The sequence below is a fragment of the Primulina eburnea genome, chromosome 6 (genome assembly GCF_022965805.1).
Source record: "Primulina eburnea isolate SZY01 chromosome 6, ASM2296580v1, whole genome shotgun sequence".
Taxonomy (NCBI): domain Eukaryota; kingdom Viridiplantae; phylum Streptophyta; class Magnoliopsida; order Lamiales; family Gesneriaceae; genus Primulina; species Primulina eburnea.
Window position 1 is genome coordinate 37,238,589 of NC_133106.1, and position 13,431 is coordinate 37,252,019.

General features: G+C 32.5%; 2 protein-coding genes across 2 annotated transcripts; one reads left to right on the forward strand and one right to left on the reverse strand.

Annotated features, from left to right (window-relative positions):
• Nucleotides 1–2,507: 2,507 nt before the first annotated feature.
• On the reverse strand, nt 2,508–5,050 carry LOC140834985 (uncharacterized). Its single transcript, XM_073200241.1, has 5 exons — nt 4,993–5,050; nt 3,667–4,516; nt 3,421–3,582; nt 3,090–3,325; nt 2,508–2,732 (listed from the first exon to the last, which is right to left on the reverse strand). The coding sequence occupies exons 1-4, from the start codon at nt 5,037–5,039 to the stop codon at nt 3,110–3,112; spliced, it is 1,275 nt and encodes a 424-aa protein (XP_073056342.1). The 5' UTR covers nt 5,040–5,050; the 3' UTR covers nt 2,508–2,732; nt 3,090–3,109.
• Nucleotides 5,051–9,701: 4,651 nt separating this feature from the next.
• LOC140834987 (chromophore lyase CRL, chloroplastic-like) lies at nt 9,702–13,207 on the forward strand. The gene is made up of 9 exons (XM_073200242.1): nt 9,702–9,956; nt 10,032–10,081; nt 10,566–10,626; nt 10,721–10,756; nt 10,960–11,010; nt 11,748–11,840; nt 12,597–12,701; nt 12,805–12,897; nt 12,980–13,207. The coding sequence occupies exons 1-9, from the start codon at nt 9,765–9,767 to the stop codon at nt 13,112–13,114; spliced, it is 816 nt and encodes a 271-aa protein (XP_073056343.1). The 5' UTR covers nt 9,702–9,764; the 3' UTR covers nt 13,115–13,207.
• The last annotated feature ends 224 nt before the right edge of the window (nt 13,208–13,431 follow it).

Genomic DNA, 13,431 nt, shown 5'->3' on the forward strand with positions numbered 1-13,431 from the left:
TAGATTGTCACTTTGTTCGTGGACATGTCCTAGATGGATCTATCAAGCTGCTACCCGTTCGCTCTACCTCACAATTGGCGGATATGTTTACAAAACCGCTCCCATCTACTACCCTATCGCATTTAATGTCCAAGATGTCTATCAAAAACATTTATAGTACATCTTGAGGGGGGTATATCAAATATATTAAGTTAATTAGTTAGTTAGTTAGATAGAGAGTTAGCAGTTAACCAATACTGATATAAGTACGGATACATGTAAACAGAGCTTCGCTCTGGTTCATTCTTCAGATACTCAATTTTCTCTCGATCAATGAATGCGTTCATGCAAACTTCGCATCTTCATATCTTCATGTAATATACTGTGCCGAAAGCTTAGCCATTATGAGTTATTCTAAGACGTATAAATCGACTTTGATAAGTTTATATAAATGGACTTTTAGGCTACGTTTCTTGTATTAATTTATGTCATATTATAAAATGTATAGGATGATTGATCTATATGAAACTTTAATATACGCCCAAAATTTTCTATGTCAGTTCGCATGTCCAGACTACAGTGCACTGTAGTCTGGTATCCGAAGGCACGTAAGCTTTCACAGCAAGTTCTCGGTTCAGACCATGCGGTCTGAATTGGATCTTAACACGGTTCGTTATGGTAGAGGAGGAGGTCCTTTGACCTCCAAGACTTAAGGAATTTCTTGAAAAAAACCAAACGTTGTTTTGATTGGGACCTGTATGGTTATCGGAGATAGCGCACTGACTCCTGCAACTTGTGGTAACTTCGGCATGCAAAAAAAAAAACTATTTAGGAAATTTTTTTTAGCCGTTTATAACATTTGTGTCAACTTATCCTAAAGTAAATATACCATATCTTATTGCATGTTGATTCTTGATTTAAGAACACGTAAAGTATTAAATTTCTCCTTTTGCTGTAGTTCTTTCAGCTCTCCAAGGAATTCAATCTCGCTCCACCAAAATAACTCAAGGGATATTATAAGTTTATAATTAATAATCGTAGAGTTACATTGAATGATGCACTCGTCAACTTTAATGAATTTTTTGAGATTCTGAATTGATTATCTTGCGCGTTTTTCGATTAAATTGAAGCCGCGACATGCTAATCGTCTATTAATATTGATCTCTTCGATGTTAGATCATGTTGTTTGGATATCAGTCGTGCTTCTGATTGCCCTGTTTGCCTTCCAAAGTTGTGGGACTAGCAAATTTAGATTCTTGTTCTCTCCAGTTATGCTAAATTGGTTTGCTACAAACGTTTCAATTGGTATATACAATATTATAAAGCATTTAAGAAAACAATTGTCATGAGGAGAAAAAGAAAAGAAAATAAAACAAAGAGAGTAAAAAAGACAAAGTCAAGCAATCAGAAGCGTAGCAGATAATCCTTGCAAGAAGTGACTTTCCCTTTTGAAAGCAACGGAAAATCCTGAAATTTATACTCTGTTTTATAGATGCTTGACACCCCCAATTAATCATTTTTGGATGACTGTCCAATTCCATTATATTACTGGAAAATAAAAATAAACGAAGAGGCTTTAATTTAACCAAAAGTCAAGCAATCAAACATTCAAAATATTGAACCACACAATCTTAATGGTGTTACATAACTTTTGGTTAAAAATAAAATATCAGTCCTTGTTACCTGTAATATAATCAATATTTATCTCATCACTAGTACCAGACACACCATATCTATTTAATTATTGGACATTATGAGTGGCATGGTAACAGCAAAAACGTGAACGTCTCTAATAAATTTCGAAAATATCAAGTTGATGGGATTGCAAACAGGTAGGGGTTTCGCAAATTAGCCCGACACAAAAAAATAAGATTAAGAATTGGGGTTTTCGAATTCGGGTTGACCTGAATGGAGAATCAGGTCATCTATTAACTCAAATTCACTTGGCCCTTTTTTGTCAAAGCTTAAATTGTGAAAAAAAAAAAACATGTAAAACAATGTAGAAGTAGAGTTTGAAACTTGAAAGTTACTTTGTGATGCTTGATATTTTTTTATTTTATATTGATATCGTAAATTTCCATAGTGTAATATTTATTTTGTAAAATATTTGAGTTTTCTATATAAACAATTGCCTTTTGTGGAGTAAATCATTGTTCAGATAATCAGACTCTTAAATTAAAATATTTAAACTCATGAAACATGATTATAATATTTATGTAAAGTTTTGTTATTATGCGTTTAAATTAAAATATTATTTTTATGTGTTTTTCTGAATTTTTATTCAATTATTTTGTTAAAAAATAAAAGAATAATATTGCAAAGTAAAAAAAATAGATCGGGTTGGGAAATTTTTTTTATACTCTTACTTCAGTCCGACCCACCTGAAAACATGTTTAACTTATCATAATCATAGTTCTTGATTGTTAATTTTAATCTACTTCCGTTGAATTTATATATGGATTTGTTGGGCTTAGTTTATACTCTATAAGAAGAAATATTAAGAATATGTAGTATATGAATCATAAATATTCAACACAAAATAAATATCCACATAAATTATAATCAGTAAGCACATCTTATTGTTTATGATACTTTAATACAAAGTGGAGATTAAAGACATTACATTTCCACTAAATTATTACACTACAAAAAATCTGCATGTAATGATGAAAATTAATGTGCTGACTCGAAACAAAGAAGTTTATTATAGTGTAACCAAAGTAAATATCTTCAATATCCTCCTAGCTGTGTGCCTGTACATGCAACATATATAGAAACTGTGGTCAGATTAAGTTACTAATTAAGCTTCAAAAGATGTAAAGATCTTAATGTAATCACGATTTTGCATAAACAAGAATAAAATTTTTATACTTTATTAATTCGAAGAGATTTTTAACTGTGTGCGGTAAAAATATCTACCCGCATTAATTTTGTCTATTGAGGTATAATTAACACAAACGTATATCAGAAAATATAAGTTGGCTTGCTTGCAAGTTCACAGTTTTGAATTTTGAAATAACGTCATATTTTTTGCATACCGAATTATTGATTATATATATGAATTAAACGAGGGGGAAAAATATTAGAGCTGTTGGAATTGAGAACCGTACGAGTAGGGTATAATTCAAGATCAATCAGCAAGCAAGATGGTAAAGAGTCCCATGACTCCTGCATGTCTTCTTGCACTGCTGTATTTAGATACGAGCGTCAGAGTTTCCCCATCACTAATTTTGACTGAGCCTGGTTTAGGGTAACAGGTCGACATTCCCACAACGTAGCCAGCTTCGTTTCCAGGTTCATGTCCTCTCCCGTATTTTGGAATCGACGTACATAGATCTCTTCCTCCCTGGATCCATTATGATAAATTAATATATGGTTTGCTATATTTTATTATCAGGTTCATCAGGGGAAAAAAAAGTTATATACTACCCTAATACGTACCTGTCCATAGAGGGCAATACCCACGCCTCCTACATGCTGATGCCCAACTCCATATACGAGATTGCCGCCTCTTGGTAAAGTAAAACTCACGGATTTTGTGTCAATGCAACGAGTCTTAGCGAAATCGATAATGCTGGAGCAAGATTTCACTTGATACTCAACCTGTACGATAATATAAATATACATTCATTAATACCACATGATTTCATCCGTGTCCATCAGCAAAAGATTATATTGCTTGACTACCTGACAATCATGTCGATAAACGATCCCTTGTGAATTGTTATCCTTTGTCACGATATCTGTTACATCAAGAACAAAGACTCGAACAGGCACGATGGATGTATCCCATTCCAAATACCTCACCGTATATTTCAAATAATAGGTTATATTGCCACTCTTGTTATATCCTTCCTCCATCCTGCACCTACTCCCATCAAGGCAACAGCTCAAACCACCGTAGTAATCGGGAGGCAAGAGCTCACCGTTTCCGTCCCTCGTCACGTTGTACAGCTCGCACGTACACTCGAGACATCCTGCTTTATCCACCACCCCTCGAGTGTCGATAACGTGCACATTGAGCAACCATTTCTCCTCATACCCCGCGGGAGCATCCGACGGATTGCCGACGACAATACCATAAGGATCCGGCACGGCGCTCGGGGTCCTTCGTGTCTCAGCCCCGGAACCAAAATACTGTATGAGAGCAATACCGCTGCACACTCCACTAATGTTGCCGAAAATCAGTGGGAGGCTGGAGTTAAGAGTGGGTTGGAAGTATTTGTCAACGATCCAATGGTGCAGATAAATTTGGTTGAGAGGGACCGATTTTCCATCTTGGTCGACTATTTCGGCGTCGAAGCTCTTGATGGCGACGTGGCCTTGGGGGAAATCGATGCTCGGGTAGTTTTTGTTGGAAACCATGCCTGGTTCCAACTCGATTTTTGGTGAGTAGTACACTTTGGTTTTGACTTCATTTTTGGCTTGGGCTTCTGAGTTATGTGCTGAAGCTAGGAGAAGAAGAAGGATGGACAGGTATGGCAGCCGGGTTTTTGAAAAGTTGACCATTGCGCAGGTTGAGCTAGGATGATGAACTCTGCAGAAAGATTATCGAAACACAGTTGATTGTTAAACTACTTAGGACAAGATAAATATATATGGACACTTGAAAAAACTATTTGTTAAAAAGAATCAAACTAATTAATATTTCTCGTCAGTTCTTTTAAAAAAAACATTTATATAAGTGGGAACACTCATTGAAGTGGTTTTTTTGAACAATTTTTCGATCAAAACATGAGAATTCTTGAAAAAGAATCATTTTTTGTATCAAAGTATGCTTCATTAACTACATAAAAAATTTTGCGAAATGATATCATAGATCAATTTTGTGAGATAGATCTTCTATTTGGATTGCTCATAAAAAAATTATTTTTTATTGTAAATATGGACATGGTTGATTCGTCTTATAGGATTTGTGTCACCATCTCTCATAAGAAATATTGTGAGACCTACTGCATAAAATATAATTCAAAACGGAATAAAATAGAAGAAAGAGTTCGAGCATAGACTTACGAAGTATAACAGTAGCGTCGAATGAAAAGATATGGTTCACAATACATACACAACTGAATGTGGTTTCAACTTTGGGTGCTATATATAGACAATTTTAAAATAGTATTATATATATGACTCTTTTTATTATTGGTCAATTTTATAATAAAGTTGACCAATATAATTATATGATAATATTCTTGAAACTATTTTTTCCTCGAAATTTCTGGGACCGAGTTTCTTGCTGGTCACACTTAATTAACACGCGCGCATGCAGGGTTTTGAAGAAATCTCCACCACATTGAACAACGAGAGTCAGAATAGTCGCAAATTATTCAAAAAAGAATGAACGAGAATAGTCGCACATTAAAATTTTCATGTTTCATCTACTTTTTTTTGTTTTTTTTGTTTTTTAATAACATAAATTTTATACAAAAAAAATTTATTAATCCGTTTCTCAGTTCAATTTTGTGAGACTTTTATTTTTTTTATACCAAAAATATTAATTGTTGAAGACATTATGTCTTATGTATTTATATGGACAATACATGAATGAAAATAAGTTGCTACACGAGTGGTGCATGCATGAGATATAGGAATACGAGGATCGTACTTTTCTAATTAACTCATGTACACACGGAAGCTTCGTAAAATCGGACAGGTGTAACGGTGTTATTTGATCACTGTCATCTCCACAAATAAAATAATAGAAACGTGTTTTTTCCTCTAGTTTTACGTATTTATTATTATTATTATTATTATTATTATTATTATTATTATTATAGCCGTGAAGATCGGCTTGGATATGAGTTTTTTTCCTTTCAATCCAAGACAAGATTTCACTGGTTGATTTTGCATAGATATGAAGATATTTAACAACATGTGTATACACATGTTTCTATATGCTTGGATTAATTTATTGACGGTTTACATATCCCTTGATTCCTGATATATTTATTGCGATTCATTTAGATTGTATTTTGAATTTGGACGCATGACTGAGCTCATCCAGAGTAGATTTGAGATTGAATCAAAAAAATATATACATTAATACTTGAACAAAACGAGTTATTTCATATATATCTTACAATTTTGTTTCGAGTCATGAAATTTGAGATGTAAATCTGAAAATCAAATCATTCGATTCAAAGACAAAATTAGATCTTCGTTTTCCCATTAACGCGCTAACACCAACTCTGGAATTCAAATGTTTATTCATTTACCGAGAAATATTTGTCTCTACAATGTTTAGTTTCACATTTGATTTAATACAAAAACTCTTGTGAGACTATCTCACGGGTCAATTTTGTAAGACGAATTTTCAATTTGACCCAAATCCTAAAAAATATTATTTTTTATGTCAAAAATAGTATTTTTTCTAGTATGTATGGATCGAGTTGACTCATCTTACGAATATAGTCTAACTCAATAAAGAATACAAAAGTACGAGTAAAATATTGTGAGATTTAATATTATGGATATTAATAATTTTTGACGTAATTTATGATTGAGTAGTGTACTAAAAGAATATATATTTTTTGCAAAAAATCGTCAGCCAAACGACCAATTAACAGGCTATTTGCATGTTAAGTTAATTGTTTTCTTTGAATTTATAACACATTATCAATATTTATTAATTATGATGTTACATTAATATAATTATCATTTCATGTGTATACAGTAATGCATTGCGTGGTATTGATCAGAGTATATAATTAACTTTTGGAACTCAACGCGGGATTAGGTATAATAATGTTTATAATGCAAGTCCACGCTTTATTTAATTTTCAAAAAAAAAAAAAAAGATCTCACTAATCAATTGTGTAAAAAAAAAAAAACTCTAACCCGATTCGATCCATGAAAAATTATTAATGTGGTACTGCAAGTATGAATCGAATCTTCCCGTCTTATAAATATATATTTGTGAAACTGTCTAATAAGATATATTTGTGAAACTGGCTAATAAGATATATGTTCTTTTTTATTTTTATTTGTTACGCTTTTAATAAATAATAAATAATAAATTGTGGATACGTACTTACGCATCATATGTGCGGAAACTGTGTTAATTAATGCCACTTTAACCAAATTTATTACTTCAATTCTTCGTTGTATATATATCGATTTTGGTATCTCATGAATCATTATTCTTCCACTATATAAATATTATCAAATGATATATAGTAAATATACACACACACACACACACACACACACACAAGAATTTATTTGTGAATTTGTTCATTTCCTACATTAATCAGGGCTGGATTAGTCTTTCTTTGTTGGTTTTCGTCATATGATAAGTTATCAGTGAACCCAGCTAGCGATTTATATTGATTATTACTTGTTTGGTTCATGTTTTAGTATAATTCGAATTTAAAAATAAGCATGTTATCGTTATCTTTCAATTTATCACATAAATGAGTCGAATGATGTCGAATGATCCATACGATTGTTATTACATTACTTTATATCTCGAATGTTTTTTTTTATTACTTATGTTTTATTGTCGCGTCCGATAAATCAATAGATCAATGCGAAAGCAACTAAAAATAATTCTTTTTGTCAAACTTTATGCAAAGAAGTTCTTTTTTAAAAAAATAAAAATAAAACTTTAGACTCCTGAATTTTAAAATATATATATTGGATTTCGACTGGTAAAATGTTACTGTAAAGAAATTGGCGAGAACTGAGAAGTTGGGTCGCTCTAGGCTTCTCGTAGTACTTGTTATTTCTTTTACGATACCAATTAATCCATCCAAAAATAGAACTAAATATTAATATGTCAAATTATTTGCTTTCTCTAAAAATATATATTCTTTATAAGAAAGAATATAATCAAACCAGGTTAAGTTGACCATTTGGAGCACAAAATCAAATCGAATACATAAATTGATTAGTCAAACTCCTTTCAAGCTAAGAAACAAATTTTTTGAGCAGTCAACAAATGGGGACAGTTTACCAAACTCTTTTTGGATATATATATCTGAAATATTCGGTAGTTTTCATGGGTCCATGCTGCATTAACTAGTTAATAAAAATATTGAAAGTCAAAAATTGCTCGATTACAATAATTTGTATTGGCCGCGTGAAATTTTTCCTCCGAAGCTACCAAATACTTAGCAGAGAAAGTTTGAATTAACAAAAGCATGGAAATTTATATGCATCGTCTCCAAGAAATATCCTGACACAGTGTGATCTTTACAATAATTAAGAGGATCCTCGGAAAATAAGAGGTCAATACGTATCTTTTATTCGGATCATTTATTTCTTATGCTAAAAACATATCATAAATACGTGTATAGTTGACTTATATCACAAATAAAGATTTGTGAGATTGTCTCGAGACATGCAGTTAAATATATGACATTCCTTTCATATTTATTTATTTAATAAACCATATGTGAATATCATTTTTTTAAACTCAAAATTGTGTAGAATTGTTTACTCAAATCTCAAATATAATCTTCATTTTAGACAATTCGTACATTATTACCTTTTAAAAGTTCTCTTGTGTTTTATGTTTAAGTTCCAAGTTTGAAACTCAAAACAGCCAAAAGTCTTGATATATTGGGCCAAACATATGGATTCAAAATTTCTACGATAGCTTGAAACTAAAAATAGCCGAACAAGACAGTTTATTGGGTCGAATCAAATGGATCCAACATTCAATGGACCAAAACATCTGGCCCATTTTCTTGTATTTTATTCTAAATTCACCCTTTTATCTTAATATTAAATAAATATTATTATCATTCGCATTATCTTTGAAAAAGCGCTATAAATCAAACGAAATACGTGTGGTGACAGTTCAAAGAACTAAAAAACAAAATTACAAACTCTCGAAATAGTATCATATTGATATTTTGTGAGACGTGGACGGATTAACTTGATCCATATTATAGTAAAAAATTATATTTTGATATTCATAATAATATTTTTTTATGAGCTGGGTAGTTAGAAATCCTCTCGTTTAAATTTTTGTGATAATATTTATGTACAAATAGAGACAAGTAAATTTTTTAAAACTTCGACACACATTATAGGTCATGTGAGATGACTTAAATTATTCACGTCTATCAATAGAAAAAGGAAAGTATTTTTTGGGAACAAAATTTAAATTTTAATTCGGCATATTTTTAAACATAATCTAATAAGTTTTAACATACAAACATTAAACCAGACCTTTTCATATATAGAGTTCAAAATTACATTATCAAGAAAAACTTTGATCTTTAATATCAGTTATAAATTGCGGTCATTTGCATCTCTAACACGATAAATAAATATTTGCCGACTTTATTAGATATTGTATTTGTATGTAGAGTAGGTCTCTTATGAGATAGTCTCACGAATCTTTATCTATGAGACGAGTCAACTCTATCGATATTCACAATAAAAAATAATATTCTTAACATAAAAATAATATTTTTTCATGGATAACCCAAATAAGATATATGTTTCACAAATATGATCCGTGAGACCGTATCACATAAGTTTTTGGCTTGTATATATACTCATATAATTGTGCATTATACATGTTTTAAATCGTATCCGAGACATTAACAAATTAGTACTGAAATTGTGAGTCCGATAGAATTGTGATCTCTCAAAATATATTACTCCTGTTTTAACTAACTAAGAGAGAAATTAATAATCAAAAGGACTCTGGGTGCAAAGTGCAATTCACATTTTTTTTTAAAAGACCATTAAATTAAATTCCATAATATTAAATTTTTTCTTCTTAAAATTGAATGTGAAGGAGCAGTGTGTGGATTGAGTAGCGTGATACTATGTGCACTGGCTCGGCTTCGGGCTCCGGCTCCGACACCGGCTCCGACTCGAACGGGTGGAACAAAGCTCGCGGTGTGGTGCTGAAAGCTCTGGTATTGATCGGCGGCGCGTTATTGCTAAAGCGCGTCACCAAGTCTACCACGCGCTGGGACCATACTCGCATCGTCGCCGACTCTCTAGCCGGTGAGAAGGTAGGTTTCTTGATACTCTTTTTCTGCGATTGAGTTATCTTTTTTATTAAAAAAATTGTTTTTCAAATCTGTTAGTTTTCGAGGGAGCAAGCCTCGAGAGACCCGGAAAATTACTTCAATATAAGGTACTGCTTGTTTTCAACCACGGAAATTTGCTCTAGCAGCGTTTTAAAGCTTCATTGGTGAGATGGGGTTTGATTAATTGATATATGCTTTTTAATTTTTGTCTGTGTTGTTAATATGTGGGAGGAAAGAAGTGGATGATGCTTGATTTTTCTTTACCACTTTGTGAAATTGGTGAAAATATATATTACGGTTGAAGCTTGAAACTTTCAAATATGTTTGTTTACGTTTGAAAGCTCGAGAATTTGGGGACTCGGAATTGGAATTTATGAAAAAACAGCTGAAATTGGATAATTGTTTTCTGGTTTCGAATGTTAGTTTGCCATTTATTGCTTCCAAGTTCTGGTCAGTTTAGAAGTTTCTTATCCACAAATTCTTTTAAAATGGGCTTTTTTAAGTGAAACGTAATTTGAAACAGTTTTTCTTTTTCTTCTCTTCTTCATTGAAAGATGTTAAATTTCTTTGACATCATATGTTGTTTTACAGATGGCTTTCATGTCCAGCTGCAGAAATGGTGGATGGTTCAAAGGTTTTATATTTTGAACAGGTCAGAAGTTGTGAAGTCATCTTCAAGAAGCTTTGGCCTTGGATTCATTTTTCACTTGCGTGACTGGGCTTTTAATTAAATTTTCTGTGTTTAGGCATTCTGGAGAACTCCTCGCAAACCTTTTCGGCAGGTACCTCGCATGATGCCATTTTATTCATGCTGTTCCTAATTCCTTTCTATCTCCATATCTTCTTGATTCTGAAACTATAATAAGGCAATGTCGTTGAGATATTTGCTTATATCTTTTGAATAGTTGACGTTATAATTGCTAGGAGGCCTATATTCCAAAGTTTCTTACTTTCTTTCATTTATATATGTATTGTCTGGATGCAGAGATTTTTCATGGTTAAACCTTGTTCGAAGGAGATGAAATGTGACGTTGAGGTCAGCTTCAAATCTGTATTTCACTTAATTTTGTAGCTGTTACCTTCAATTTTATATGCAACTTTACCAGTGTTCATTTTCAGTAACACTCAAATACTGCATTAATGTGGTGCAGCATACAAATTCTTAAATAAAAACTAAGAATTTTCCATCATAATATATATTCCATGCAGATATTTTAGAAAGTGGTGGATTGAATTGATCTTTTGGGTCAGGATGGTTTTTGGAGAATGAAATATTACCAAGAAGAATGATTCTCTCTAACAATTTATGCAGTCTTAATTTAACATGTTTATGGTCATGAAACAATAGTTAATACCCAAAATGAAGGATCTCTCTTTGGTTTATCATGCATTAAGAATATGATCCATGGAATAATGCTTTGACCTTGTTGCCTATATTATTTATTTGCCCTGTAGGCGTACTCTTGTGATTTCTCATCGATCAGTGATGGTTATTTTCATATTTTTCAATCTGGCAGAGTTTTATTGCAATAATTCTACAGACTCCTATTACGGATAATTGGCACGGATAACTCTTGGATTTTGTTTGTCATGATGTGTACTCACCTTCTTTTTTTTTGGTCTCAGTTTCTTCGTATACACTGTCTTTAATGGTTAAAGTTGAGCGGTGGTAGAATCTTAGGACCTTTCAAAAGTCAATTTTGTTTTTTTTCTTCTCTCCCTGAGAGCCAAGTTGTAATATTTTGAGATTAACACCCATTGCTCAATGAACAGCTGCGTACATATGCAATAAGGGATGCAGAAGAGTACCGGAACTTTTGTGATCGACCAATGGAACAGCGGCCTCAACCTGATGAAGTTATTGAAGTAAGCTGTCTTTTATATCTGAATGTGAAATTAAAAGAGTAGTTGTGATTAATGCTATTTATCTTTGCTTCCTTTTACTTTTGGCTAAAAGAACCTTTCCTTTATAAGTTCATAACTTGTGTGATGCTATTGTATATTTGAGTACCGTTTGGTTCGTAAATCTAATATTTTGTAGAATTTGAGTAAAATGTTGAATGAAGCAAATATGTGCAATCGATTAAGAAGAAATCCTTTTATCATCGTGCATGATAAAGTGAACTGATGAAAGCATCTTTTGGTGATATATTCCTTTCTTTGCTGCCTTTTCCTTTGGTTTTGAGGAAGAGGTGTCCATTTACAATTGCTTTGAACTGAATCGATAGTTGGCGACATTGACATTTAGCAGACAGAAAGAGCGAAGTAACCATCTCAAATCGTTAAAAGTAAGCCAAAATATACTCAAGATTAGGCTAAAAGATTCATTGTGTTTTAGGACAGTAGATTCTTAAAGAAACTGAGATGGTTAAATTTCTCGGTAAAATTTGTTCACACGGAACGGCAATGGATTACAGGGGATGTGCCAATCAAGCTGCCAAATGCCTGGGGCAGTTAGATTTTTAGGCCTACAGTAGGGCTTTTTTTAAAAAAAAAAAAACCCAAACGGATATCTATTTTTTGAAGGGCAGCTGTGAGGGTATATCAGAGGCAATTGGTTTGGTGGCAAAACATTTGTCAGACAAGGACATTTTTTGACAGTAACTTCAACTTTAACTGTAGGACATTGCCGAGCATTTGACAACCATTCATTTGAAACGTTGTGAACGAGGGAAACGTTGCTTGTATGAAGGTTCAACACCAGGAGACGGATTTCCCAATACATGGGTATGTCTACTGATCTTTCTTTTGAATTGATAAATCTGCATCAGGTTTTCATAACCGTAGAATTTGACACACCAATGTGTTAATGATGTCCAACATATTGCAGAATGGTGCTTCATACTGTACCTCAGAACTCGCTGTATTGAAAAATAATGAAATACACAAATGGGACAAAGGATACGATGAAGATGGGAACCAAGTTGGTTTTGACTCTATGAAACTTTGTTTTTTCAAGTCTTTAATGCTTTAGTAATTTAGAATATTCTTCACTTGTTTTTCAGGTTTGGGGTGTCAAGGGCGGCCCATACGCGTTTAAACCTGCGCCACCTTCGAGTTTTAGCGACCCTTTTGCCCCTTTAAGTTTTCCTAAATTCTTGGAGAAAAAGATAGAAGGTTCATTTGTTCTACAAGAGTGATGATGGTTTCTTTCTTATATTAATTCTTAAATGCATCCTGTTGTGTAAATAACACACTGTAATTTTCGAAATGCCAGATTATTTTCGAGTATTCACTTTCCCGTCTCGCAATTTTCCTGTGTCCTCGTCGAAATGAAACAAACCTGTTTAGTTCCATTTATCACGAACTATATTGAAAAAGTATCATATATATTTACTATTAGTTTTTTAAAAATAAAAATAAAACAAACCCACAAATTAAAACCATAGCATCAATCTCAACTTGATATCTAACTTTAAAACAAAAAAATCGAACGCCAATTAAAACAAATTTTAGC

What these genes read in the sequence shown, in the direction of transcription:
- LOC140834985 (XM_073200241.1), bottom strand. Translation starts at nt 5,039, where the DNA reads ATGTATTGTGAACCATATCTTTTCATTCGACGCTACTGTTATACTTC. An exon ending in TTTATCGACATGATTGTCAG is followed by an intron (nt 3,583 to 3,666) that starts GTAGTCAAGCAA and finishes ATTATCGTACAG; the next exon opens with GTTGAGTATCAAGTGAAATC. An exon ending in GTATTGCCCTCTATGGACAG is followed by an intron (nt 3,326 to 3,420) that starts GTACGTATTAGG and finishes TAATGGATCCAG; the next exon opens with GGAGGAAGAGATCTATGTAC.
- LOC140834987 (XM_073200242.1), top strand. Translation starts at nt 9,765, where the DNA reads ATGTGCACTGGCTCGGCTTCGGGCTCCGGCTCCGACACCGGCTCCGAC. An exon ending in ACTCTCTAGCCGGTGAGAAG is followed by an intron (nt 9,957 to 10,031) that starts GTAGGTTTCTTG and finishes CAAATCTGTTAG; the next exon opens with TTTTCGAGGGAGCAAGCCTC. An exon ending in AGGTTTTATATTTTGAACAG is followed by an intron (nt 10,627 to 10,720) that starts GTCAGAAGTTGT and finishes TTCTGTGTTTAG; the next exon opens with GCATTCTGGAGAACTCCTCG.